Here is a 12,718-nt window from a genome sequence, read left to right as displayed (position 1 = left end):
ACATGCATTAAATATTGAAGAACATTAAAAATGATAATGAATATGTACTGTAATATGGTGCATATATTTAACAAAATGCTCCTCTCTTGGGTTCATTCTAGCTGACTAACGAGTTTATGGTCACTGAATATGGTTTTTCTGAGGTAAATGTGATGTTATGTGACATTTTGTAAGCTGTTTTATTGACGCCTTTCCGCGGTTGAAACACTGATTGAACGATTACACGAGACATGATTTCAGTAAGTTGTACTGTATCTTTTAACATACCTTCAGATGTTCATTCATGTTTATTTCGCGCTGTAACTGGAATTAAAATGGAGGAGAGGATCGGTTCATGTGCGCTTCGCGCTGCCGCTTCTCTACAGCGATCTGTTATGCCACATTAAACAGCACCGAATTTCGTAATAAAAAGCTTATTGTGATTTATTGGATGGGAGGTGCATTACAATGTTCTGTTCATTCATCAACCGAAAACAGAATTGACTAATCAGTTCTTGGGATTTAAGAGTCGATATTAGTTCGTTCGTTCGGGAATCGATTAAAATATAGAAATCAATATTTTTTACCCAGCCCTAACGTTTATGTTGCATTGCATTTGCGGAACTGGAGTTCACCTGTCCATAGGTGTCCACGGTCTCTGCAGGCAACTCTTTGTCGCCTTCTGGGTATAGATCTTCATAATTATACATGCTCTCCAGTTCTGCATCGGTGTAATCCGTGATAGACTCCTCCTTAAACTTGTCAATATCGATGGAATCTGCTTCTCCACCAATTCCTCCCTGTCCTCCTGTGGCAACGGACCCCGCCCCTGCGCTGGCCCCAGCACTGACGGATCCGCCCCCAACTGAGCCGCTTGAAGAAACAGACCCGCCTCCAACAGAAACAGATCCGCCCCCTACGGAAACTGAAGTTCTGGTGCTGCTGCTGCCGCCGCCTCCTCCCACGGTATAATCTCCCTCTCCGTATCCTTCTCCATATCCCTCACCATAGGTCAGATCATAACCCTCACCATACTGGGTATCATCATAACCACCACCAACCTGCAAAAACAGACATTCACAAGCCATCAGACATCATAACCAATCAATAACTCAGTGTTAGTGCACTGTGTGTACATCCATCTATCGATTTTGAAATGTATTATAAAAGCAAGTCCATCTTAGATGTCAACCCAAAAACAAAAACAAAAAAACTATGACTTTTTGGCCTATTTTTAGTTCAATAGTTTTTGATCTGAGATATATTTTTATGACAATAAAGCACATGTATTTGTATAGTCCTAAAAAGGCTTTATTTTCTTTAAACAAAATTTAAGATATTTTCTTAAAGAATTACAGTATATTTGTTTTTGTTTTTTTATTTTTAATCTGGGGTGAGATATAACCTGGACATGTTCTTCACAGGCTGTGGACTGGACCCCTGATTTGAGTAAAATCCACTTCAGTAAAATAAAATCTTGAAACACTATTATACTAAACACTGCAGTAATTGCAGTAATAAGCATAACTTTCAAAACATATGAAAGACATTTAAAACATATAGAAAACGATTGAAAAATGTAGTCAATAAAAAAACAAACTCACTGAGGTAGAGCTAGAGCTAGAGCTGGAGCCAGTACTAACTCCAGAGCTGGAGCCGGAGCCAATACTGATTCTGGAACTGGAGCCGGAACCGGAACCGGAGCTGGAGCCAGTACTGATTCTGGAACTGGAGCCAGAACCGGAGCTGGAGCTGGAGCTGGAGCTGGAGCTGGAGCCGGAGCCGGAGGTTCCATTAATGATTGTGACAGTTGAGTGCACTCTTCCACTTCCTCCTCCTCCTGATGATGATGAAGACGATGATGTGATGATCCGTCTGTCCAGGTCTCCTCCCAATCCCATATCCACCTCACCCAGTCCAATATCTACTTCTCCGCCAGTACTTGCGCCTGTACTAGTGATCGTGATGGTCCGGGAGCCATCAGGCCGTGAGGTCGACTCGTCATAGTATGTTTCGTATTCCTTTCCATATCCATCGTAGCCCTCGTACGGGTCCTCGCCAGTATTGGTGGTCGAGCTGGAGGATGAAGAGGATGAAGAGGAGGAGGAGCTACTCGAACTGCTAGAGCCTCCTGTTCCACTAGTGATAACTGAGGTAACCACGCGACCGCTATCCGGAACAGACACCTGGTAAACACAGTAAACAGACACTTTTTTAGAATAGACAGGCTGGAGATTGGCACTGATTTCCCGATTTCGGTTTCACTGCTCTGGGTATGTGTTATAAGCTATCCTTATAAGGCACAACTGAGAAGCAAAGCGGCTCCAGGGTGAAGCTGAATCTGACGCTTCACGTCAAAGAGATCAATCCATTGACCAGCGCTGTCAGTCATGGGAAATCCCTTTAACCATTGAAAGGATACTATGACAAAGATATCGCTTTCAATTTTTTTTCCCCATGAATATATGATTGACCTGAAGAATGAAAGCTGTAACATATATTTTGAAATATATGAGCAGCATCATGCTCTATATATCTATTTCAGACCGGCTGCAGCATTAATTTTGTGTGAAAAGATTAAAATTAAACACTAATTTCACATAGCCTATATTGTCTTTCAATAATTCAAGCACTTCTCAAGTACCTCTTCAAAAATATAGCTGTTTTAAAGAGCTTTTCAGGACTTACATTTCAAAATGTCAAATTCAAGTACTTCAGGCACTTTAAGCAAAGACTATAGAATAACACAAGATGCGTCACTCGTATTGTTTTGAATTTGAGAAAGTGCAACAAGCAATAAGTCCCGTCTTCTAAATAAGAGCTAATTGCCAATTGGTAAAGTTATCGCATCACTGCAGCGGCCATTAGAAGCTCCGGTTCCTATAGAAACAGTCAGGTGTGCACTTCCTATAGAGACGCACACTTAGGACTGTGCATGCGCATTAGCTTGATCCAGCGTGAAAAATGGCTTTTTATTGTCATGATTCGAGCATTTAGAAACAAAATTTATGAGGCAGTTGTTGTCAGATTTCGTTGGTGATTTCAAATATGAAATTTAATCGAGAGCTTGGCGAACAGCTTTGGAGAATTTGATGTTTCCCATTTAAAAGACACTCGCCCCTTAAGTCTGCAGCCAGCCCCTATTGTGCCCGAGAGGCGTTTCAAAGATGGCTGCCAAGTGAAATGACTTGTCTTAAAGGGACTTTGTTTTAAGAACCTTGTATGAACCCTGATATTGAATTTTAATTTATTAAAATATATATTTTCACACAGCCCTAACTGTTATGAATTTTTTTCATTTTTTATAAATTAAAATAAAACAAATAAAATATAGAAATATTAGATGAAAACCTAAATTTAAAAAAATAAAATTAGAAATGTTGCCTTGACAACTAACTGAAATAAATAGGTCTAAGCTGAAGTACTTAAAATTAGTAAAAAATTAATTAATGCTAAACAAAAACAAAAACTAATAAAAATGACAAAATTACTAAGACAAACTAAAATTAAAATTAAAACTGAACATAAATAAAAGCTAATTCAAAATATTAATAAATACTATAAATAGTACATAAATAATACTAAAATAACACTGACCGTTAGGTCTTCAGTTTCGGTTCCAGTCGTTTCATCGGTTGTCGTTTCTCCTGTTTTTTCCTGGTCCATGTCCTCATAGTAGGGATATTCATAATAGTAGTTATCCTCCTCTATGTTCTGAAGGGAAAAATGTTGAATATTGAGTGTTATTAAATGGTAAAACACTGTATTATCACCAGTGTTCCAAAAAAAAAAAAAAAATGTGATACAGAGTCACTGATAATTATTCTAAAACACGAAAACCACAATAGAATTACAGAGTTGCTAATATGAATATTCTAGAGTGTGTAAGCATGAATTTATTCGTTTTTAGCTTTCTTAGTTCTTTTGCAAGTGCATATGGGTAGTTGACTATATTCCATGCACTGTAGTCTCTTGGAATGAGATCATTTAAGCTGCATGCATGATAATTATGTTAGAAAAATACTGTTTAAACTAGTTTCAGATGAAATATAGCACGTCACACCACATACTACCCATAAAGATATAAACCTGCACATGGATCCATTTTGGCAATCTGAGTAATGCAAAAAACAAATTATTTCTGAGCCTGAGGACATGAAAATGAGTTCAGTAGAGTCTCTCAAGAGTCTCTCAAGCACTGACATCCTGTAATTATGGGAATTATGACATGATGTGAATGCAGCATATGTTAACATTATTTGTTAAAAAAGGAGCACAACCATAAGTGCTTATTTTATATTCAAAATATTCAAATGAGAGCAAATATATGTACATTTGAATATAAAACATTGAATATGTTGAATATAAAAGTAATATATAAATATAATTATATTTTAAAAGCACAATATTTACAACTTTAATATTTAATTTATTATTTATTATATTAATATAAATATTTGTGTGTGTACATATATTTAAATAAAAGCATTGAATATTCTGAATATAAAACTAGCATATACATATATATATATATAAATATTTACAATATTTGACACTTCAATACGTGAGCTGGGACAAATTATTTGATATTTTTTCTTTTATATTTTCTTTCAATTTTACTTTATTATTTATTATATTTATATAAATATTTTACACTATATTTTAAAATAAATAAATATACATATACAGTATATGTATATATATTTGAATATAAATCATTGAATATTCTGAATATAAAACTAGTATATATAAATATATTTAAAAAGCACAATATTTGATGTGGGACAAATGATTTGATATTTTGTCTAATATATTTATATATGTGTGTGTAAGTGTGTATATATATATATATAATTTATATTTATTATACTTATATAAAACTTTACATTATTTTTTAAATAAATAAATATACATATTTATTATTTATTATATTTACATAAAAAGATTACATTATATTTTAAATAAATAAATATACATATACAGTACATATATATTTAAAAATAAAACAATAAATATTCTGAATATAAAACAAGTAAATATATATAGATTTTTTTTCATTCTTTTATTCATAAGTTAACTTATACTCATGGCATGCTAATTAAGCAATTCAATACTGGTCTTGATTTAACAGACTGACATTCCCTGAGAAGAAAGAGTAAAGGAAAAGAGGGATTCCCTCCGATTGAGTCCAGCGGAAATCCATGTTCTCTCTTATCTAGCGAGAAAGAGAAGAATGTGAGGAATTCCAGCCGCTCGGCGACCTCTCGCTCAGATGCACCGTTCTGCCTCTCCCTAATTCCCACACATTAGCAATGGATAACTCATTATGTTTTAATCTGTAAAGAGGTTTCACTGATATTTAAGCGATAGACTTGGCCTTTGAAGGACTGGTCAAAGGTGCAGGGGTTTTTTCTTTCATATCGCCCCCTACTAATGCCCCACACTCAGATTTACAGCTCCTGACACACACAGACATGAAAAAAAGGTGAACATGAGGTCAGCAGAGGGTCGTTTCCGTGCCAACACACTGACATCAAAGCCCTGAAAGATGTAAAAGTCCATGCATGGCTGAAAATGCCCACATGCTGCATTCACATGCATGTCATTTCTTTTTACAGACATAACTCAGAGATAACTTTACCATATGTGGGCCACAACAGTTTTCCGATAGAAAGCTTCTCCCTTTTATAAAGATTACTGACAGCTGTGGTTTAATTTTGTTCATTTTTGTTCATTTATGTTCCTGAATATCGAATGGTAGAGCATTGCGCTAGCAACGGCAAGGTCATGGGTATGATTTTCAGGGTGGATGCATATATGCAGAATTATGGTAAAACATTTCCAAATGCAATCAAATGAATACATTTTTATTACCCAGCCTGAATAAACTGGAATTAAATATAGTAATTTATAACTGTGTGATTCAAGCATCAAATCCACCAGAAACTCCAACACTATTAGGCGAAATTATATTTTTCGCCTCTCATTTGCATTCAATTCAGCACTTCTCCACATGTTTTGAAGCTTTCACAAGCAGTCAATCCCACAATTCCCTTGAGCGCGCCTTTTGCTTAGCTCCCATAGAGAATCAATTGAAAACGGTTGGTCATCTCCGTGTTACTCAGCTTAAACTATTTTCTCATATATTTCACATGCTAAATCTCTCAATCTTTCATTTAATGCCTTCTCTTCCTCTCTTCGTACCGCTCAAAGGATATTGGCATCTGAGTGAACCCAGATGGACAGAGACTGAGTATGAACACTCGACTGTCCCCATGAAATAAAAAGTGTGTAATTTTTGTTAATATACTCCTAATTGACCATATGCACGGTTTTCGTTAAGCCAGCTTATGCATTTCCATGGGAACTGTTAGCTGTCACTCGCTGTACATCAACACAAAACCATCAATGGTTGACTTTTTAATGCTGTATTTATATTCCATTATCACACTTGCGTAATTTGCCAATAAACCAGTTTTATTCATTGCAATAAAGACAAAGTTAATGGGAACGTTTGAATAAGAAACGCAGTGTCTGTAATTAGATTCACATGCAACATTTTTCGACCACTTCAAATGTTATTTTTAATGTGATGACCAAAAACATTATTTGTTCATCCTTCTGAGATTGCCCCCATTTGTAAAACTGAACATTTGAAGATGTAGGAAATCCAACATTTTATTTAAAAATAAAAAAGACATTAATTACCACTATAACCAGCAGATGGTGGCAGAGGAGCATTTATTGGAAATTACTCATATTAGTAATTTCCTGTAATAGTTTTTTCACTCTGTTTCGCTTTTGAATAAATATTAAACATTATAAAATCACTAGGTTTAAAAATACATTTTGTCAAGGTGAAGTATGAAGTACTCACAAAATCTCATGAAAAACAATAACTTTTCTTGTGAATGAATTACACAGAAAGCGAGCACCGCGCTCTCCCCGCTCTCATAATCACAGAAGCTGTCAGTCAGTGCTGCGGAAGCTCAATGATTTTGGCACACTTGTAAAATCTCACATTTTATTCAATGAATCCAAATAAAGTGCACAATAAATCTTTAATTTACAGTATGTTGTGAAACGAAAGTGTGAAAACTGATGGTCGAATTGAATTTTACCGATGAGGAACACTGAGACGTGTCATTTGAATAACTAAATTAATGCTAGGCCTGACTATTTAAGTGACTATATTTTGATTATAAACTATAAGTATTACACTACTGATGTTGTTAAAGCTACCTCAGGACATTGAAGATACCGACACACAACAAGTGACATTTCACCGGAAGTTTTCCAGCTGGCTTATATTATTGCGGAAGTTTGTGCATATGGTCCATTGTTGACAAAATAGACTTTTTTTTTTTTTTTTTTGCATTTTACATTTATGTTATTTCTACCAGAATGAGTCAAATATGATCTTAGCATTTTATTTTGTGACAAAACAATGTCTGTTCCTTACATTTTTTTACATATTATTAATACAATATGTCAGCAATACAGAGCTCAAACGCTCTACAGGCTGAGACCTGCTCATTTCCTCCCTCTATCACTCTCTCGCTCGTTCTTTCTCTGACTGATGAGGTCATCCATTCGGTCGGAAAAATACATTCTACACTGCCTGCAGCTGGGTCTTTTCCGATGGAATGGAAAGAGCTATAAAGAATTTATATTCCTTAAACTTACACACACACACAAGTGTGGGCAGGTATTATTACTCCATTTTAATTTGTTTCTCATTCCAAAGACTGAATAAAAACTGAATAAATGTATAAATAGTCAGTGCTTTGTGCTGTCAGATATGCCAACTGTAACATCAAAACCAGATTTCTTAAGAAAACTTGAGCAGTACTTGCACTAATAATAAATCATTTACAGTTATAAATTAAGTTCTTAGTGACATTAACTGCTCACCAATATGACCTCCGGTCAAAACATATCTGTTATGAAAACTGCCATGGCTAGGGATTAATGCTAAGTGCTTGGCTGATGTGATGGTTTTATTTTCACAGGATTAAGATTTAAAAGTGCTTCGGCTGTCCAAACACTCAACAAGATGTTCTTGACTTCATTTAAGCTGATCTGAGGCGAAAAGATCATTGCTCGAGCTATAAGAAACTGGTCTCTGTTTTGCTTTGGTTTTGTTCAGACTGGGCTGAACAGAATGCCAAGGATTCTGGGACGTCCTTAGGCCATGTGTCCACCAAAGGCTAAGCGTATTTTTGCAATTGTTTTCAATGGGAGAGTATTAAAAACGGCAGCAGCGTGACGAGGCACTGATCATCTATTAATTCATTTATTTATTTTGAGACGCAGTGAGTTGTTCAACTTTGGGTAAAAAGCAGGGGTCATCACTGTCACTTTGTACCCAGCCGTCTAATTTCAGTGAAGGAGAGGTGGGACAAATACCACATCGACTAACCGCCACATCCTGCTTGTACAGCAGCAACTGATGACAGCAACAAGCACAACAACCGAACAAAATCATTGAAAAACAAGTGCCAGAGCAAATACTTTACATTGTATTGAAATTTTTATATTCAGAAACAAACTTATCTGTGAAATCAGATCCTACTAACACTTAAACAGATATTCCATATCATAGCAAGCAAAGCGTCTCCCCTGAAAAAAAACATTGGACTGAAAACACGCTCTTCAATCTCTAAAGGGAATACTGGAGGAAGTATATGAACTTACATATTCATCAGTGTTTGGATCTTGGTTCTGGGGCTGTTCAGGGACAGAAACCTCACAGTCGGGGCTGTAGTGCTCACAGTAGTCAAACGCAGCACGATGGTCCGATACAATCATCAGTTGCTGGATATCACCCTGGAAACAGAGAAATCAGCCATTACAACTTCTGAAAAGAACAAATATAGAGGATTGACATATCTTTATACTTAATCTAGGGCATGTAAAAGGAAACATGAGGCAGTGGACCAGCAGAGAGAGCAACATTTTTACTCCCTATAGACCACAGGAAATGCCAAATTTTATTTGAGGCAAATGAAAATGAAAATGTTATAGATTGAAGTGCAGTCCATTTAATGCACCATACAAAAAGCAGTATTTTATACAGCATACAAGCCTCATTGTGACTCTGCATACAAATAAATGCCTAAAAAAATCTAGTTGATAATAACTTTAATAATGTATTTATTATACCAATGTATTTATTTATTACCAATGCATAAAGAATTGACAAACAGCAACCACATAATCAGGACGAGCTGGACATTCAAATGAATCAGGATGTAAAAAATCACATCAAATTCATCCAAAACTCAAAACACGCACAGAAACAGGAGAGATAGCTGGGCTTTCTGCAAAACAGCTGTACCCTTTTATTCAATAACCATGGTTTTTGGAAAAAAAAATAATGAATACAGTATGGAAAAGGGATGAAACACCTGTTGCAATAGGACAGGAAACACACAGACAGACACACACACAGTAAAAGTGGGTCACAGTCTGGGAGGAGAGAGTTGAGTCAGAACCTGAGCAGACGCCAAAACTGTCCAATTGAATTAGGGCACAATAGCCAGCACCTGTACACTTACACACACACACACTGAGGCAGAAACATTCCCTTACCATTTGAAAAGGTAATTTTGTGTTATACTGACTTTACAATATGTATTCACTGCAAAACAATAAACCACTAACCCTAAATTACTATCATTTGAGAGCTTTTCTTTCTCGTTCCCACATGCACACACACACACGCACACAAAACTTTCAGTCATGACTGGTATTATCTGATTCTAATTCATTCTTTTGTACAGCTTCAGAATTTGTTTCATAATTGATGGATTTTACTACAGTAACACTGTTATTTTCCTGTTCGTTAATGTAAAGCTTCATTGAAACCATCTGTGTTTTATAAAGCACCAGCTATATATAAAAAATGACTTGACTCACAAACAAATGACTCTTTTGAATCAGTCAAAAAGACTCACAAACTCACGAGTTTGAATCAGTCTGGATGTTTTTATGACAAACATTAACAAAGGGGCTTAATTCTAATAAATGTTTTTTTAATAAAATAATAAAAAACATTAAAATATTGTGGCATCAGCTGAGGCATTTGTTTTGCCATGATGCACTGCTGTGTTAGTTTATTGTTAATTCTTGTTATTAGATTATGTTTATAACAGCAATTGTTTCTGTTATAGTCAATGATTTTCAATTTATGTGCCTATAATCGTTTTAATTAGTTATAATGTCGTTTGACCCATTTTAGTCTCTTACTGTTTGTTTTGAGGGTTAAATAAATAAAGCGAAATTTCTTCAAAAGCCAAAGTTGCATCATCATTACAAAAAATAGTATTGTTTAGCTCTGTTTGTAAACGTGCACGAATTACCACACTGATTTATTATAGCAGTCAGATTCATATATCAGTCTGATCGCTGACTTTTCCTTGTTACACACACTCAAATACACATTTTTCCCACAGCAATCCAAGGAAACTTGTACAAGCAGGCGGAGAAAATGTGGGCAAAGGGAGTGTGAACTCAGGAAGATGAATATCTGGAACTGACATGGGTTTAGAGTCAAACATGAAGAGACTAGCGCACACACACACGCACATTATCTAATGGAGGAGATTTAAATCATCATGAGAAAACAAGACAGAGAGAGAGAGAGAGAGAGAGAGAGAGAGAGAGAGAGAGAGAGACGTGCGGAAGGCTCTCCAGGCTGTGTGGAGATTTGGCTGCGACCAGACAGAATCGGCACACTAAACACAAGAGCTGCAGAACATGATCCTCAGAGAAAACTGGAAGACAAAATGCTTCTAGTGTCGACCAAACAGCTGAACACTGAGTTTTAGAGGACACATTACATAACAGAGAGAATTATGGGTAAAAAAAAATTCTCAGAGTAACTTTGGTGCAGGGTAAGATGATTTAAATTTTACTTTAAGCGAAATACATTAGTTACAACAACTATGTTTACGTAGTGGTCATATAACTTAAAGGGTTAGTTAAAACCCAAAAATGAAAATCCTGTCATGTTGTTCCAAACCCATAAGACTTTCGTTCATCTTTGGAACACAGATGAAGATATTTTTGATGAAATCTGAGAGCTTTCTGTCCCTCCATTGACAGCTACGCAAACTACCACTTTGACGCTTCAAAAAGTTCATAAAGAGATCATAAAACTAAACCATATGAATTGAGCGGTTTAGTCCAAATTTTTTGAAGAAACATTCATCAACTCACACATCAGTTGTGGTAAACAAAAGCTCAAGCATGTTTGATTGATGTGTGCAAAAACCAATGAGGTTCATTCTCGTGTTACGCAGCACGTTTGAGCTTCTGCAAGAACCAGTGAGGTTGATTCTCGTGTTACACATCACATTTGAGCTTCTGCAAGAACCAATGAGGTTCATTATCGTGTTACGCATCATGTTTGAGCTTCCGCAAGAACCAATGAGGTTCATTATCGTGTTACGCATCACATTTGAGCTTCCGCAAGAACCAATGAGGTTCATTATCGTGTTACGCATCACATTTGAGCTTCCGCAAGAACCAATGAGGTTCATTATCGTGTTACGCAGCACGTTTGAGCTTCCGCAAGAACCAATGAGGTTCATTCTCGTGTTACGCATCACATTTGAGCTTCCGCAAGAACCAATGAGGTTCATTCTCGTGTTACGCATCACGTTTGAGCTTCCGCAAGAACCAATGAGGTTCATTATCGTGTTACGCATCACATTTGAGCTTCCGCAAGAACCAATGAGGTTCATTATCGTGTTACGCAGCACGTTTGAGCTTCCGCAAGAACCAATGAGGTTGATTCTTGTGTTACGCATCACGTTTGAGCTTCCGCAAGAACCAATGAGGTTCATTATCGTGTTACGCAGCACGTTTGAGCTTCCGCAAGAACCAATGAGGTTCATTCTCGTGTTACGCATCACGTTTGAGCTTCCGCAAGAACCAATGAGGTTCATTCTCGTGTTACGCAGCACGTTTGAGCTTCCGCAAGAACCAATGAGGTTCATTCTCGTGTTACGCAGCACGTTTGAGCTTCTGCAAGAACCAATGAGGTTCATTCTCGTGTTACGCAGCACATTTGAGCTTCCGCAAGAACCAATGAGGTTGATTCTCGTGTTACACAGCACGTTTGAGCTTCAGCAAGAAGTGGTAGTCACAAAGGCAGTTTTTGAATAGACAGACATCTCTCAGATTTCATCAAAGATGGACGAAAGTCTTACGGGTTTGGAATGACATGAAGGTGAGTAATTAATGAATTTTCATATTTGGGGGAACTAACCCTTTAACATGGGAAATCCAAAAAGCATAATTGTTTTAATAAACAAATGCAACCTTTTTACACTATGAGAAAATCACATTTTAAGTAATTATTTCAGTGAGACGGATGGGCTACGGAAGATAAATCATCAATGAATTATCATTAAATTACTAATTTATTTTATTAATTTATATAATTATATTATTAGCATACTGAGTTTGAGATAAGATTAAAAAAAATAATAATAATAATACTCCTTATTCAGCAAGGATGAATTACATTGTCAAAAGTGACAGTAAAGACACTTAATGTAATGTTATTTTAAATAAATGATATTCTTTTGAAAATTCTATTCATCAAAGAATCCTGAACAAATCACGGTTTACACAAAAATATTAAGCAGCCCAACTGTTGTCAAAATTGATAATAATAAAAATGCTTCTTGAGCAGCAAATCAGCATATTAGAATGATTTATGAAGGAT

At 36.0% G+C, this 12,718-nt stretch overlaps 2 protein-coding genes across 3 annotated transcripts in view; one reads left to right on the top strand and one right to left on the bottom strand.

Annotated features, from left to right (window-relative positions):
• Positions 1-12,718, top strand: part of rpl35 (ribosomal protein L35) — a 518,047-nt gene that overhangs the window by 118,246 nt on the left and 387,083 nt on the right. The window lies entirely within an intron of this gene.
• col5a1 (procollagen, type V, alpha 1) overlaps positions 1-12,718 on the bottom strand; it is a 106,149-nt gene that overhangs the window by 49,610 nt on the left and 43,821 nt on the right. For both annotated transcript variants that reach the window (XM_051877826.1, XM_051877827.1), the window contains exons 5-8: positions 8,677-8,808; positions 3,577-3,693; positions 1,584-2,165; positions 615-1,040 (exon numbers count right to left, since the gene is read on the bottom strand). In XM_051877826.1, the coding sequence (XP_051733786.1) occupies positions 615-1,040; positions 1,584-2,165; positions 3,577-3,693; positions 8,677-8,808 (1,257 nt within the window). The remainder of the gene's footprint in view (positions 1-614; positions 1,041-1,583; positions 2,166-3,576; positions 3,694-8,676; positions 8,809-12,718) is intronic.

This window comes from Ctenopharyngodon idella, chromosome 21 (assembly GCF_019924925.1).
Source record: "Ctenopharyngodon idella isolate HZGC_01 chromosome 21, HZGC01, whole genome shotgun sequence".
Classification (NCBI taxonomy): Eukaryota; Metazoa; Chordata; class Actinopteri; order Cypriniformes; family Xenocyprididae; genus Ctenopharyngodon; species Ctenopharyngodon idella.
Note: the sequence above shows the minus strand (reverse complement) of the source record. Positions and strands in the feature narration are given on the sequence as shown.